This window comes from Heptranchias perlo, chromosome 16 (genome assembly GCF_035084215.1).
Source record: "Heptranchias perlo isolate sHepPer1 chromosome 16, sHepPer1.hap1, whole genome shotgun sequence".
In the NCBI taxonomy this organism is placed as follows: domain Eukaryota; kingdom Metazoa; phylum Chordata; class Chondrichthyes; order Hexanchiformes; family Hexanchidae; genus Heptranchias; species Heptranchias perlo.
Window position 1 is genome coordinate 40814129 of NC_090340.1, and position 13122 is coordinate 40827250.

A 13122-nucleotide genomic window follows, 5' to 3' on the forward strand; every position below is an offset into this window, starting at 1 on the left:
AACGCTCTTATGCAGACGGCAGTTGATGTTAGCTCAATTGTGAATTTTAAATCTGAGATTGATAGATTTCTGTGAACCAAGGGTGTTAAGGGATATGGGGTTAAGACGGATGTATGGAATTAGGTCACAGATCAATCATGATCTCACTGAATGGTGGAACAGGCTCGAGGGGCTAAATGCCACTGCCACTTGCTGCCTCCTGTTATGAGACACCTTCTCCTGCAAGAAAGCGGGACGTGTGGCTGGGTGATGTGCCTGTCATGGTTCAATAGCTGCCGGTGTGTGTGTCCAGTGAGTGGTCGGTATGCGGCTTGCATCAGTGGTTTTGTGTAAGGGTGAGAGGAAGCATCTGATTGGAAGAGTTGAGTACTGATTGAAAGAGTCTGTTGGTTGGTGGGTGATGGGGGTGTTGTGTGTGGAGCTGTGGATGCAGCTGGTGGTGCAGTTGGTCGGAGACGCCACTTGACAGTTGACCACACTCACCTTGACCACTCATGTCGAAGCATTGAACTTCTTCCTGCACTGCAACCATTCTCATGGTGCTATGCGCCTGGCATTGACTGTGTCCTCTACTGCCTCTCACTGCCTTTTGAGCATATGTCTGGAGGGCCTCTTGCCCCCTTTTGCCCCCATTGCGGATATAGGATGCCCCTCCTTCTGTCCACCTCTTGCACCAAGGCCTCTAGTGCATCATCAGAGAACCTTGGTGCACGCACTCTCGCAGGCCTGGCACCAACTTGGACCGGCAGATTGGTGAAGTCTGGCATGCAGATTGCAGGATGTGAGATTTAGTGGTGTGCAACCTTTATTCAATGTTTTAACATAACTCAACGATTTGTAAACACCGGGATGGGACCTGCATCTGTGTTTTATGTGTGCGATGTCTGATCTCCGTTCAGACTCCGTACAGACAGCAGACTTATTTTTAGCAAATAACAGGTACCGGCTACCGTTAAGAGATTTTGGCAGGCTGTCAGAGAGACAACCTGCCTTTAAGAGATTCGGGCTCCACCTGCTAGTGGAAAGTACAAATGTCGTGGAATCGTAATGACAAGGCCTAGATTTTTCGCATGCATGAGGTAAGTTCTGTGGTAGCACGTGCTACCTGCAATGCGTTGACCGGGCGCGGGTTAATCGCACAATGCGAAGCCCGCACCCGTTTTCGGGGGTTCACCAATTTAACCCCCACTATATTTTTTAAACAGCTGCAAGAATAACAATATGCAACAGGGCTAAAAAAAAACAAAACGGCTTCTAACATATGCTTATTACTGTAGACATTTACTAATTGTAAAAACCTCAATATAAAATTACAACACTTTAGTCTGTTTACCTGGATGAAGTGAAGAGCGATCCATTGACAGAACCAAAACAGGAGAGTCCTACAAATACAGGGACAATCCAGGACATCATTCCCAGGTGGATATTACCAAAATCCTGCAGAAACAAGAACAAACAGTCTTAAGACAAACAGAGAAATCAAATACGACAGCTCCACTCCAGGTTGGAAATAATCCAACATAAAACACTAATGTACAAAAAGGTTTAATTTAGATTTTATTCTCCTGTTCACTTTGAAAATGATCTTATTTGGGCAGTAAAGAAGAAAATGTTTTAAGTCGTTTTTTGATTTTGAATATCAGTCCATTTTATCAACAGAATTCTATATTCAGTGTCAGAAAACGAACAGGAGGAAAAAGTAATCGTAGAACTACAGACAGACCTTGCCATGAATGCTTCCAACAATGCTCTATGACACAGGAAAAGGGATATCGGAGCAAAAGAAGGAAACAACTATTTCACCTGACCTCTTCCCCAGGTACTGAATCTCCCTTACAGCAGAATCTTGAAAGTGAATGTCAGGCACTGGAATAGAAACTCAGCTTTGCCGTCAAGTGCCCTGAAAAGTGCTCTCTGTCTATAGATCACAAAATCCAACTAGTGATGGAAATATCTACAGCCCAGGTGATGCCACATACAGGATGTGGAGTTGTGCACAATGAATCAAAATGCAGATTTAAATAAAAGTGCTCAACCTGGCAAGTACAGAAAGTAAGGCACTTTTTAAAAAATAGCCAAAGATATCTAAGCTCCAATTTTGCAAGATTTGAAGCCATCTTAAGGACTAGTCTCCAGCAACTAAAGAGGGCGGGATGGCAATTCCTTTGTGCATTATAATGGCGCTCCCAAATTCAGGGGAGGAAGAACAGAATAGTTCTTGGTAGGACAAGAAAGGCAGATGCGATAGATACACACCAACCCTTAATCCAGGATTTATATTTCCTGGCCAGACAGACTTGACAACTCACAGAATTAAAAGAACAAAATTAATCCTAATAGCTATATGCAGAGCTACTGATTTTACTTGCAAAAAAAAGGAATATTATCAAAAATACTTCGGTGTATATGTCACTAAAATCATGATTACGAAGTAGTGGATTGCTTCATGATCTTTCATCTGAAGCCACTTACCACAGCCACAGCGTCTGATTGCAGCATTAACTCAGGAGACAGGGTGGTAAAATATGCCAGGTTGGTCAATACATACACAACCGTCACTATGGGCAGGGAGATGATAATAGCACGAGGCAAGTTCCTGAGGAACAAAGAAAGATTACTGATGGTAAGAGTGTGAGAACAAAATATTTCACATTTTGATGGAAATCATATTGATTTTTTTTAGAGCAACAGGTTAAAAATCACATTGTACAGTTTTCCAAGTATGTTGCAAGGCACGATTATGAAGCACAGATGTGTAATATTCCAACACTGCACTGGGCAAAGTTCCAAAGCTTCAACATTCAGGAATTACATTTACAAGCAGTGGACCCACACACAAATGTCCAGTACAGTTTTGTAGCAAACAGGAATGTTGCTCTTTTTGTAGGATGAATGTTATTTAATTTGAGCTTTGAGATAAAGACAAAGCTAGCTACCTTTACTCAATAGATTTACAGCCAATTGTCATTTTTGGTAGCCAATCTGTATTTTCTCAATCTGTTAAAAAACTGAATAGTTTGTGGTGGTACAAATTAATTAATAGGCTCGGGAGCTGGAGGAACATTTACAGTATCTGGAAACATCACTGATTTTCAAGTACAGTTACATCAAAGCTCTCACACACTCTGGGGTTAACGTTAACCTAATCCACCCGTAGGAAAACTGACGGGATTGAGTGCAACTCCAGCTTTACACCCTGCCCGATTTTACTCTCCTTATTGCAGAGTGTAAAACCAGCGTTCCACCCGATCTCGTGGGTTTCCCGCCTGGCGAATTAGATTAAAATGACCCCCACTGTATTAGATTACTAAAAATAAGAATTTAAAAAAAGGATCTCTCCAAACTTAAGATAGGTCAGGACTTAAAACAAAAACCACAAAATCTTTATGCTCATATTTAGTACATGTTTTAGGAAGCTGCTGAACTATTCTTTCTGTACAATTAAACTAATTACGAGGAATCAAGAACTAACTCACTCAACTCTGTCCAACTGGTTGGACTCCTTTAACACTATAATTTAAATGGTACATATTCTGATGATGTTTAGCTGGGTTGACATGTAAAGTAAAATTACAATGTTACTTTACAAATTTAACAGGAATTGTGACTAAATTCAGTGCCAGTCAACTTACTCAACAGGTTAATCTGCTTAAGGACTAAGTGTGGTCACATCCAGCCCATGTTTAAAAACCTGAAGCACTGATTGTTCCAATAGTACAAAACAACAGGTTCATGTCCAGAAGGTAGCAATCTGTTTCCAATCTTCTTTCTGTAGGAATATATTACCTGATGGAGCTGGGATTTAAACATGATTTTCTGGACTGGGAACTCAATGCTGCATTGATAGAGCCACAGATTATCTTTGCACAAATTGTTTTTTTAGACTCAAAATGCTCCAAATCAATTATTGTGTAAAGCCAAGATCAGTTGCAAATTGCCAGGACAGGGGCTAATTCTTTTTCCCCTCAACTGATGTTTTAACTCTGCCTTTCTGTTTTTGATAGGACTGCAAAACAAGGGTCAGACACAGACTACACTACCTTTTTTTTAAATTCCACTTTGACCGCCTGGCAAGCGGTATCAGAATGAGATGGTGAGCAATAACATAACCTAAGATTTAATGCAGCTGAAGGGCAACATGATTTTTAACACAGAAATGTTGCTGCACTCACTTAAATGGTTCGATCATTTCTTCTGTGACAAAATTCAAGTAATTCCTACAATGAATAGAAAAGTTACATGAAAATTCATCAAATACAATTCCGTTGAGATAAAATCAAAAACAAGATTGAGAGCACAATAGGGTAGATTTTACAAATTTGCTCTCGCAAGGTTATTTCAACAGCACCTCCCACCCCGACAACCAAGAAGAACAAGAGTAGCAAATTGTGGGGAACACCTTTAACTCCAAAATAAAAACAGAAAATGCTGGAAAATAGTCAACAAGTCAGGCAGCATCTGTGGAGAGAAAATCAGAGTTAATGGGCTTGATTTTACCACCCGCTATCAGGTGCGTTCTCGGCGGGGGGGCCCTGAAAATCGGGGAATCCCGGAGCAGGACCGGATCCCGTCTCGAACCCACCCACTTCCGGTTCCCCACGGACGCGCCGGCGCGCGCGCGCAGACCCCGCAGGTGGGAATCCCGCAGGCAATTAAAGCCAGCGGGATGCCACTTGTAAGTATTTATCTTGCTCGTTCAGGTCGTTTACAGGCCTGATTGAGCTGTTTTATTAGGAAGGGTGGGATTTTATCTTGAACTGAGACTGTTTCCCATACTGGGGGAAACACTCTCACTTCAAACGGACGTGTTGCAGCCAGCAGCCTGTGGCAGCTGCCAAGGTGCATTCCACAGGTGGGGGGGGGGGGGGGGAGAGAGACCCTTCACCATCGCAGGAGGCCACTCCGTCACATAGGGCAACGCTTGCCCTCCATCACCCTCCTCCTAGCGAGAAGATTCACCGACGTGGAACCGCAACCCCGGTGCGAGGACACACTTACCGACCTTGCTGAACCTCTCAGACCTACACCTTCCAGATGGGGGCCGCCCTGACCTCCTCGAAGGACGAACAGCATCACCAGCCTCAGCAGCCTCGCAGGCCACGCCGTCCGCCTCAGACACGTGGAGCCCCACAACACGGTGCTGTGGCACATCCACCTGCACAGCAGGAGGGAGGGCAACCGCAGAGAGAGATGCGTCGCTGGAGGCACTACCCTCGGCACAGGGTCTACAGACCGAGGCTCAGCTTCCTGGACCTCTCTGAGGAGCAGTGCATACGGAGGCTCAGAGTCAGTCGCCAGGTAGTCGCCGACATCTGCAGCCTCCTTAATGACGAGCTGCTCCCGGGATGGACCAAGCAGCATCTTCTTACCCGTCGCCGTCAAAGTCACCACTGCCCTCAACTCCTTCGCCTCCGGATCCTTCCAGGGTGCCACTGGGGACATCACCGGGGTCTGTCAGTCGTCTGCACACAAGTGCATAAGGCAGGTTACCGATGGGTTGTTCCACAGGGCCTCGCACTACATCAACTTCGCCATGGATGATCGCAGCCAGATGGAGAGGGCGGTTGTATTCCATGCTGTGGCTGGCTTCCCACGGGTGCAGGGTGTAATCGATTGCACCCACATAGCAATATGGGCACCTCCACATGAGCCAGGACTGTTCATCAACAGGAAGGGGTATCACTCCATGAACGCCCAGCTCATCTGTGACCACCGCCAGAGATTCCTACACATGTGCGCCAGATACCCTGGCAGCTGCCACGATGCCTTCGTCCTCAGGGAGTCCACCGTCCCGCCCCTCTTCCACTCACCCAACACCGGCAACGGCTGGCTCCTCGGCGACAAGGGCTATCCCCTGCACACGTGGCTTATGACACCTCTGAGGAACCCCATCACCGAGCCGCAGGATCGATATAATGACAGCCACATTGCTACCAGGTCTACAATTGAGCAGGCTATAGGGGTGCTCAAGATGCGCTTCAGGTGCCTTGATCGTTCTGGGGGAGCGCTCCAATATGCGCCACTCAGAGTGGGACGAATTATAGTTGTCTGCTGTGCCCTGCACAACATGGCACAACAGAGAGGGGTGCCGCTGGAGGAGGCCCCATGCACACCCGCCACCCACATTGAGGACGACGATGAGGAGGAGGAGGAGGAGCAAGAGGAGGAGGAAGGACCCATGGGCCGAACACCGGCTCACCTGGAAGCTCGTCAGGCCAGGGAGGCACTCATATGTCAATGGTTCTCCTAACATCAGACTGTCTGAGGCGTCCAGACCTCATCACGTGCACAGAGGAGCGGCCATACCAGCCCCCTCCACAGAAGAGTGGTGCCATTACTCCTGCACCCACTGTAGTGTGACCCAATGGGTGGGACCAGGTGTTCGTTGTCATGATGAGCCCCACGAAAGGGACCTATTGCACAAGCCGCTCAAGAATGGACAAGAGGTGGCAGTAGTGGTGAGAACAATTGTGTTTATTGTGTATGTGCAGTAAACGACTATAAATAAAAACATAACAAATTGTCATGCACCCTGGTGCATTCCCTTTGTGTTCATAACACCCTAGCCTTACGTTTGCAGGAACCCCTACGTGGTGCTACCCCTGTGGCTCCAGCAGAGGTAGTGGCAGGTTGCTCTTGTTCGTGCCCTGACCGGGTAGATGCTTTGGGCCGACGCCCCCTGGGTTTCGGTGCCCGTGAGGGCACCTCCACAGACTGCTCCTCCTGCACCTGTGCAGGGGCAGACTCGGCCACCTGGAGAGGAGGCACCATTGCGGGTACTGGTTGAGAGGGGGGTAACGGGTGAGACGTGGGGGCACTTTGAGTAGCGTCCCCACTTCCATGTCCCCGTTCACCATCTTCCCTCTCATGGCCTAGGCCCACATCACTCCTTCCACCCTGCTGGACGGCAGTTTGGATGACCTGTGTGAGACCTTGCAAGGCCACCTCTAATGTATCTGTCAGCCTGTTTATGGCGGCAGAATGTTGCTCACCCTGAATCCGAACAGCCGTTGTCAGGGCCTGGATGGACTCAATGTTGAGCTGTGCATGACGCTCGAGGGAGGCTAGCCTGTCCTCCACCGCAGACGTTCCCGCACCTACCCGCGACACTATCTCGCGGATACCCTCCTGTACTTGTGCCAACATTGCCCTCATGCAGGAGTTGGACTCCTCCATCACCTGCGCGATTGTGGAGAGTGCGCGTGGCACCTCTTCTAGTACCTCGGCAATGTGCTGGTGCCCCTCAACGATTCTCCTTTTGACTGGTGGCCCCCTGGGTTCAGCATCTGGGTCCGGCTGAGCAGAGCCTGGAGAAGAGTGCTCCCACCGACGCGGACCCTCCGCGGCTGCCCCTGCCACCAGGGTCTGCTCATGCTCACATGTGCGCGGTGACTCACCATGTGCAATCCCAACTAATTGAGGAGGGGGACCCACCGAGGTGTGTGTATCTGCGCTGGTGGATGCTTGGCTCATATGTGACAATGGACCCTCAGAGACCGGCATGTCCTTTGAGGAATCGCCCTCCACAGACACGGCACTCGCAGACGGCCGTGCAAGAGAACAAAGGGCAAATCAGGCATGTGGACAAATGTTGAGGTGCGGCAGATGCCAAGTGATGCTAAGATCATTCGCGATCGTGAGTGCTGAGTGTCAGCTTTCTGTTACCGGACGTTTCTGCAGCCCCAGCCTCGCCATCCGCCACGGACAGGCAATGCAGCATGTGGCTGATCTCCAAGACGTCCAGCTCTGTGTGCGTTAGAACCACCTCGTGTGGCGGGCCCCCTCCGGTGCGTGCCCTTTCCCGGGCGTTCTTGCATCTCTTCTCCTGTCAAGGCAAAACACAGATGCGTGATTGAGTGATGATTGCATTGTGAGACGCTTCAAGCATTGGTGTGGGTGGGTTGAGCGTGTGGGAGATGGATGGGAGGATGCGTGTGCCACATGCCCATCCCATTGTATGGGGATTGGGGTGTGTGGTCGTGTTCGAATGGGGACAGGGACGGTGGGTACGTGCAGGCACAGTGAGGATGATAGTTGAGTGGCTGTGAGGATTGATGCGGGAGCGTTGTGGTGGCAGTGCAGAAGGGGTTGTGAGGTGTTTGAGGTGATGTGGAAGACGGAGTGTGGGAGAATGCGTTAGTGTACTCACTTTGCCGGACCTAGTGAGATCATTGAATCTCTTGCGACACTGGATCCATGTTCTTGTGGTGTTGCCCCTGCTGCTAACCTCCGCGGCCACCTCCGCCCATGCCTTCCTGGTGGCGGAGGCAGGGCACTTCTTTCCATCGCCGGGGAACAACGTCTCCCTCCTCCTCCTTACCCCATCCAGCAGCAGCTGGAGTGAGTCGTCAGAAAATCGTGGGGCAGCCTTTCCCCCGGGGAGCTCCATGGTGTGCTACTTCTTGTTTGCAGCAGAAGGAGCATTGGTGGACTGCCCCTTTAAATAGAGCTCCACCATCACTCAGACGTCACTGCGCATGCGCAGGCCGCCGGCGCGCAGCTGAGCAGCGGAAAACCCGTAACCACAGGTAAATGACTTCAATTATCCTGTGATCGCGCGGGGGACGCACTCATTTCTCCGGGCGCGTGGGTAACGCGCCCGATAGCCCCCCCACCGGGAACCCGCAGGCCTGTTAACATCAGGCCCAATGTTTCAGGTTGATGACCTCTCCACAGATGCTGCCTGACCTACTGAGTATTTTCCAGCATTTTCTGTTTTTATTTCAAATTTCCAGCATCCGCAGTATTTTGGGTTTTTTTTTAAACCTTTACCACCAAGTTCCTCTCTAAGTCACGCACCATCCTGACTGGAGATATATCATCATTCCTTCATCATTGCTGGGTCAGAATCTTGGAATTCCCTGCCTAACAGCATTGTATGACTATCACCATAAGGAATGCAGCAGTACAAGGACTTGGAGCATCCTGGGATGGTCAATAAACGCGGCCTAGCCAGCAGCGCTCACATCCCAAGAATAAATATTATTTTTAAAAGTGCAGAGCTTTGCACACCAGGGGCACATATCGGGAACTCAGGCAGGATGATTATCAGGCCCTGCTGCACTTTGGACAAAATATCCTGTCGGACCCACTGACCTTTGTGCCGGACTCTTGATATGTGCTCCTGGCATGTGGAGCTCTGCACTAGAAGAGCAAATTTGTAAAATGTACCCTTGTATATACCAGGATGAGAATTACAGAGAAATAGAAATCAAGCCCCTAAATTGGATAATAAATCTGATAAGAATTTTTAGCAACGGGAAAAGGCCACTTAACCAAAATAGCGCAATCTTTTTCATACATTAAACTAATTTTTATCCCTCAATGTCTTCTCTTCAGAACTGTAGCTAACTTTCTTTCAAACTCATCTATACCATCTGCTTCAATGACTTTCCTGGTAACTTATTTTACAATTGTAGTATCCTGGGTGAAATTGTCTGCCTTCTCCTCTTCCTCCAAAATACCTGACTGGAATTTGAACCCTTCATTGCAATTTACCTGGATCAGTTTTTGTCAATTCATTTCATTATCTTAAAAATATATTGTACTTTTCATATCTCCAGCTCAATACCTATTTGAATACAGTAGCAATTTTAAGGCATGTTCAATAAAATGCCTCCTATAAAAGAAGGTTCTATGTCTCAGGCATAAAATTCACCTTTCTGTACTTTTACAAAAGATGCCTTTTAAAATTTTTTTTGATTGGAAACTCACCATCACTTTCCATTAGCTAAACTAGTTTGGGAGACTAAATGACTAATAGGAAATATTGAGATTTTAGATGCAATCGCAGTGCAGTAAATTTGCTGAAGACAAAATCAGCTCTCTGTAGGAGCAAAATGATTTATGTGCATAAAGGTTAATTAAGTTAATGTGGGGCCAATTATTATAAATCACATCAAACAGTAATCTGCCTCACCAGCCACCATATGCAAATAGCCCACTGTACACTGCCAACACCGCTTTTCCCACATCTGTGGTTGTCCCTTCAAAGGCCCGGTCAGGTTTCAAATATTCAGTATTTCCTGTATAGAAAGAAAAGAGCCCAAGATTACTTTTGAACAACACAGTCAAGAAGAAATAAAGCTGCTTAAGAATCAATGGTCACGCTCATCTGAAATTCCTCTGCTATTTTAGGGGAGGCATTTATTTTAAATGGATTAATTAGTAGAGAGAAATTTGAGATGGGCATGTTAAGCATTCATACGCTAGTATTCCACAGGGGAATTTCACAATCACTCTGTTACTATACTGAAAATATGCAAACAAAGCTACTGCAATTCTCCACCACAAAAGAACAATCTAACAATTAAATAATTCTGCAAACGTTAACAGCTAACAGCTGCGTAGTTCAGCAGACTTTACCATGATAGCCGCAATCCAGATTTGGTCTTCTTATTCCACCTGTTACTTGAGAGCAGGTCCTATAGCATTTCAATGTAGCACGGCAAAGATTAAACAGCAAAGCATTCATCCTGTAGTCTTGAACCTATGCTTCTACTTCTTTCCCCTAGTAAAACATGACTCAGTGCATCAAGGAAGCAACAAGAGGCAGTGCTCCTACTGACTTGGTATCTGCAAAGAATCCAGATAATGTACAGGAAATGGAAGGCATAGCACCGCGGAAGGAAAGCAACCATAGTATGATGCTGTCAAACCTGATGACCCTCCCCTCTTGCTGCTAAGCTAGATAGCCCCCTCTCCCAGTGCTGCAAAACCCCAGGACCCATACCAAGGGGTAGATTTTCTCTCCGTGTGGTTTAGGAGCGACCAGTCCATGAAGCGCAGGCTGGCTGTCCGGTCCACCTTGACAGCATTAACATAGGGCTGGCAGACTGCAGGCATTAAATGAGTGCCCTGGGATCGCCCGGCCAACCTCTGGGCCAGGAAAGAGGCATGTCAGGGGGGAGTTGACCCAATGTGGCAGCAGCCCAGGCAGTTTTTGTGGAGCACGGAGCAGCGCTCCTGCCCCATAAAACTGGATTTAAAAAAACACTTACTTCTGGGTTTCTTTTTGGCTGGACAGCCATCTGAAACTGCATGGGATGTGCATGATGCATGCTCCACCCAGTTAAGTCCTAAATTGGCAATCGAGGTCCTATATACCTCATATTAAAAGGGCTTATCATCTGACTCAGGCGGGTGCTCTGGCCACTCAGCGGTCAGCCCTTGGGAATATAGTGTCGGCGGGAACGGGATTGTAAGTCATATCCCACCATTTTCGGGATGCTACCATCCCATTTCCACCAGGCTGAAGGCCTCAAAATCTCCCTCCACATTACTGGCAAATTACAGGACCATCCCCTTAGTGTTACTAACCTCCAGCACCCCCAAGCTCATGCTGCCAAAGACTAGACTATCTCACATACTGCAAAATCTCAGCACTTCCACCATCACCCTGCCAAACTCCAGTTCTGCCGAACTCTAGGCTTCCCCAGTTTTATTCAACCACTTAACTCCCTCCCCCTCATGGCCCTAAATTTCAGCCACCTATCTTTAACCTGGAACTTCCTGGCTACTATTTTGTTATGGATTCTGTGCTTTTTAAAAAATGATAAAAATTAAATATGTAAAGGAACCAGCACATCCTCTGACTCACTGTTAGCATTGGCTCAGGAGATCAACTGGTACAGATAATTCGTTTGACATTTTGCAATCTGGACTGTTAGTGCACTGTTAAGCTCCTGAGGAAATTCCTGGAGCAACTGGATTATTTCAAATGACATGTTAACAAATGATAAAAACGTTGTTGTAACACGAACTGATCAATTTATAATATCAGAAAATATTTTAAATATAAATTTTTCCATTAACTGTACTCTGAATTTAGTGACAAGTGAGTAAAGAGGCAGTCTGAATTCAGCACTACTTTTGGATGAAGTTGTATGCTAAATTGCAAGTGCTTATGTTTAGTCAGTTTTTCTTTTTCAAATTTCACTTTGCATTATTTTGAACCACTGAACTAACATTGAGTAAAACTGACTCCTTCACCACCCCTCGCAACACAGACTGTCAAGTGTGGTGGGCATCATAGCTGCGTTAATCCTGTCTTGACCAGATTTTCACATGAGCCATTCAAACAGAGGTCACTGCAAAGCAATCAGGAGCTTTATTCTGGCTGATATTCCTATCTCTAACCTGGCAGCATTGAGTCCAATTTTACAGTCCAAAAGATTGCCGATGTGGAGATCAGCTGACTCAGCACAGACTGAGCATCAAAAGATGGGACCCTGCTAGTTTGTATAGCTCAACTACTCGCTGACCTAACCAACTAGATCATTGGGGAACCACCACTTTTTTTTAAAAGAAGAACAGATCAAATTTTTCAAAAAGCTCTTTTGTTTTTTAAAAATTCTGAAAAGATTGATTGCCTGAAAACAAGTTATGGAACTTTTAGCTTCTCTACAAAGCTTTGTGGAATATATGAATAGTTCACATAACTGTACTGGTTTTAAGTTTTTGTTTTGCATTTTTTAGGCTTCCTAGATTGATCACAGCCTATGAGCTCTCAGCAAATTGGCTGTATCGTTTACAACAGTGACTACACTTCAAAAATACTTAATTGGCTGTGAAACGCTTTGGAACGTCCTGAGGAAGTGAAAGGTGCTATATAAATGCAAGTTCTTTCTTCCTTTCACACTCATTGCATGTTGCTCTCATCCAGTGCTGCCCTAATTGGTTTGTGAAAATTGATCTCATTCTCACCATTAGACCAATAACCGATGCTCTTAGCTTGTGGGAAACTGCAGGCAAAACTACTGCAATCAGTGCGGAGCCAAGAAAACCAGGGATAGAAATAACTGGACTTCAAAAAACAACTGGACTGGTAGAAAGAAGCCATGGGAAGACATCAAATTAAGTTAAAAAAAAAAGAAAAATGCACATTTGAAACACTAAAACTCTGGAGCTAAAATCACCTCTGGGTTAAGCATCAATAGAAATTTCTCAAAAACAAGAGTGTTGATGCATTTTCAAACTTTTTCTAGACAAAACAATTACTATAATCTTGTCCCTGAATGTGTCTTTTTTTTAAAAAAAGGTGAAGATGCTGGCATTCAAAAGTGATACATCCATTAAATCTGTATTACTATAAAACCGTTGGCTGTAAAACATTTGTCGACT

General features: G+C 46.2%; 1 protein-coding gene across 1 annotated transcript in view; it reads right to left on the reverse strand.

Annotated features, from left to right (window-relative positions):
- The window catches only part of slc7a5 (solute carrier family 7 member 5), a 61434-nt gene that overhangs the window by 18192 nt on the left and 30120 nt on the right, over positions 1–13122 (reverse strand). The window contains exons 3-6 of the mRNA XM_067998005.1: positions 9920–10025; positions 4173–4217; positions 2473–2596; positions 1334–1437 (exon numbers count right to left, since the gene is read on the reverse strand). Of these exons, the coding sequence (XP_067854106.1) occupies positions 1334–1437; positions 2473–2596; positions 4173–4217; positions 9920–10025 (379 nt within the window). The remainder of the gene's footprint in view (positions 1–1333; positions 1438–2472; positions 2597–4172; positions 4218–9919; positions 10026–13122) is intronic.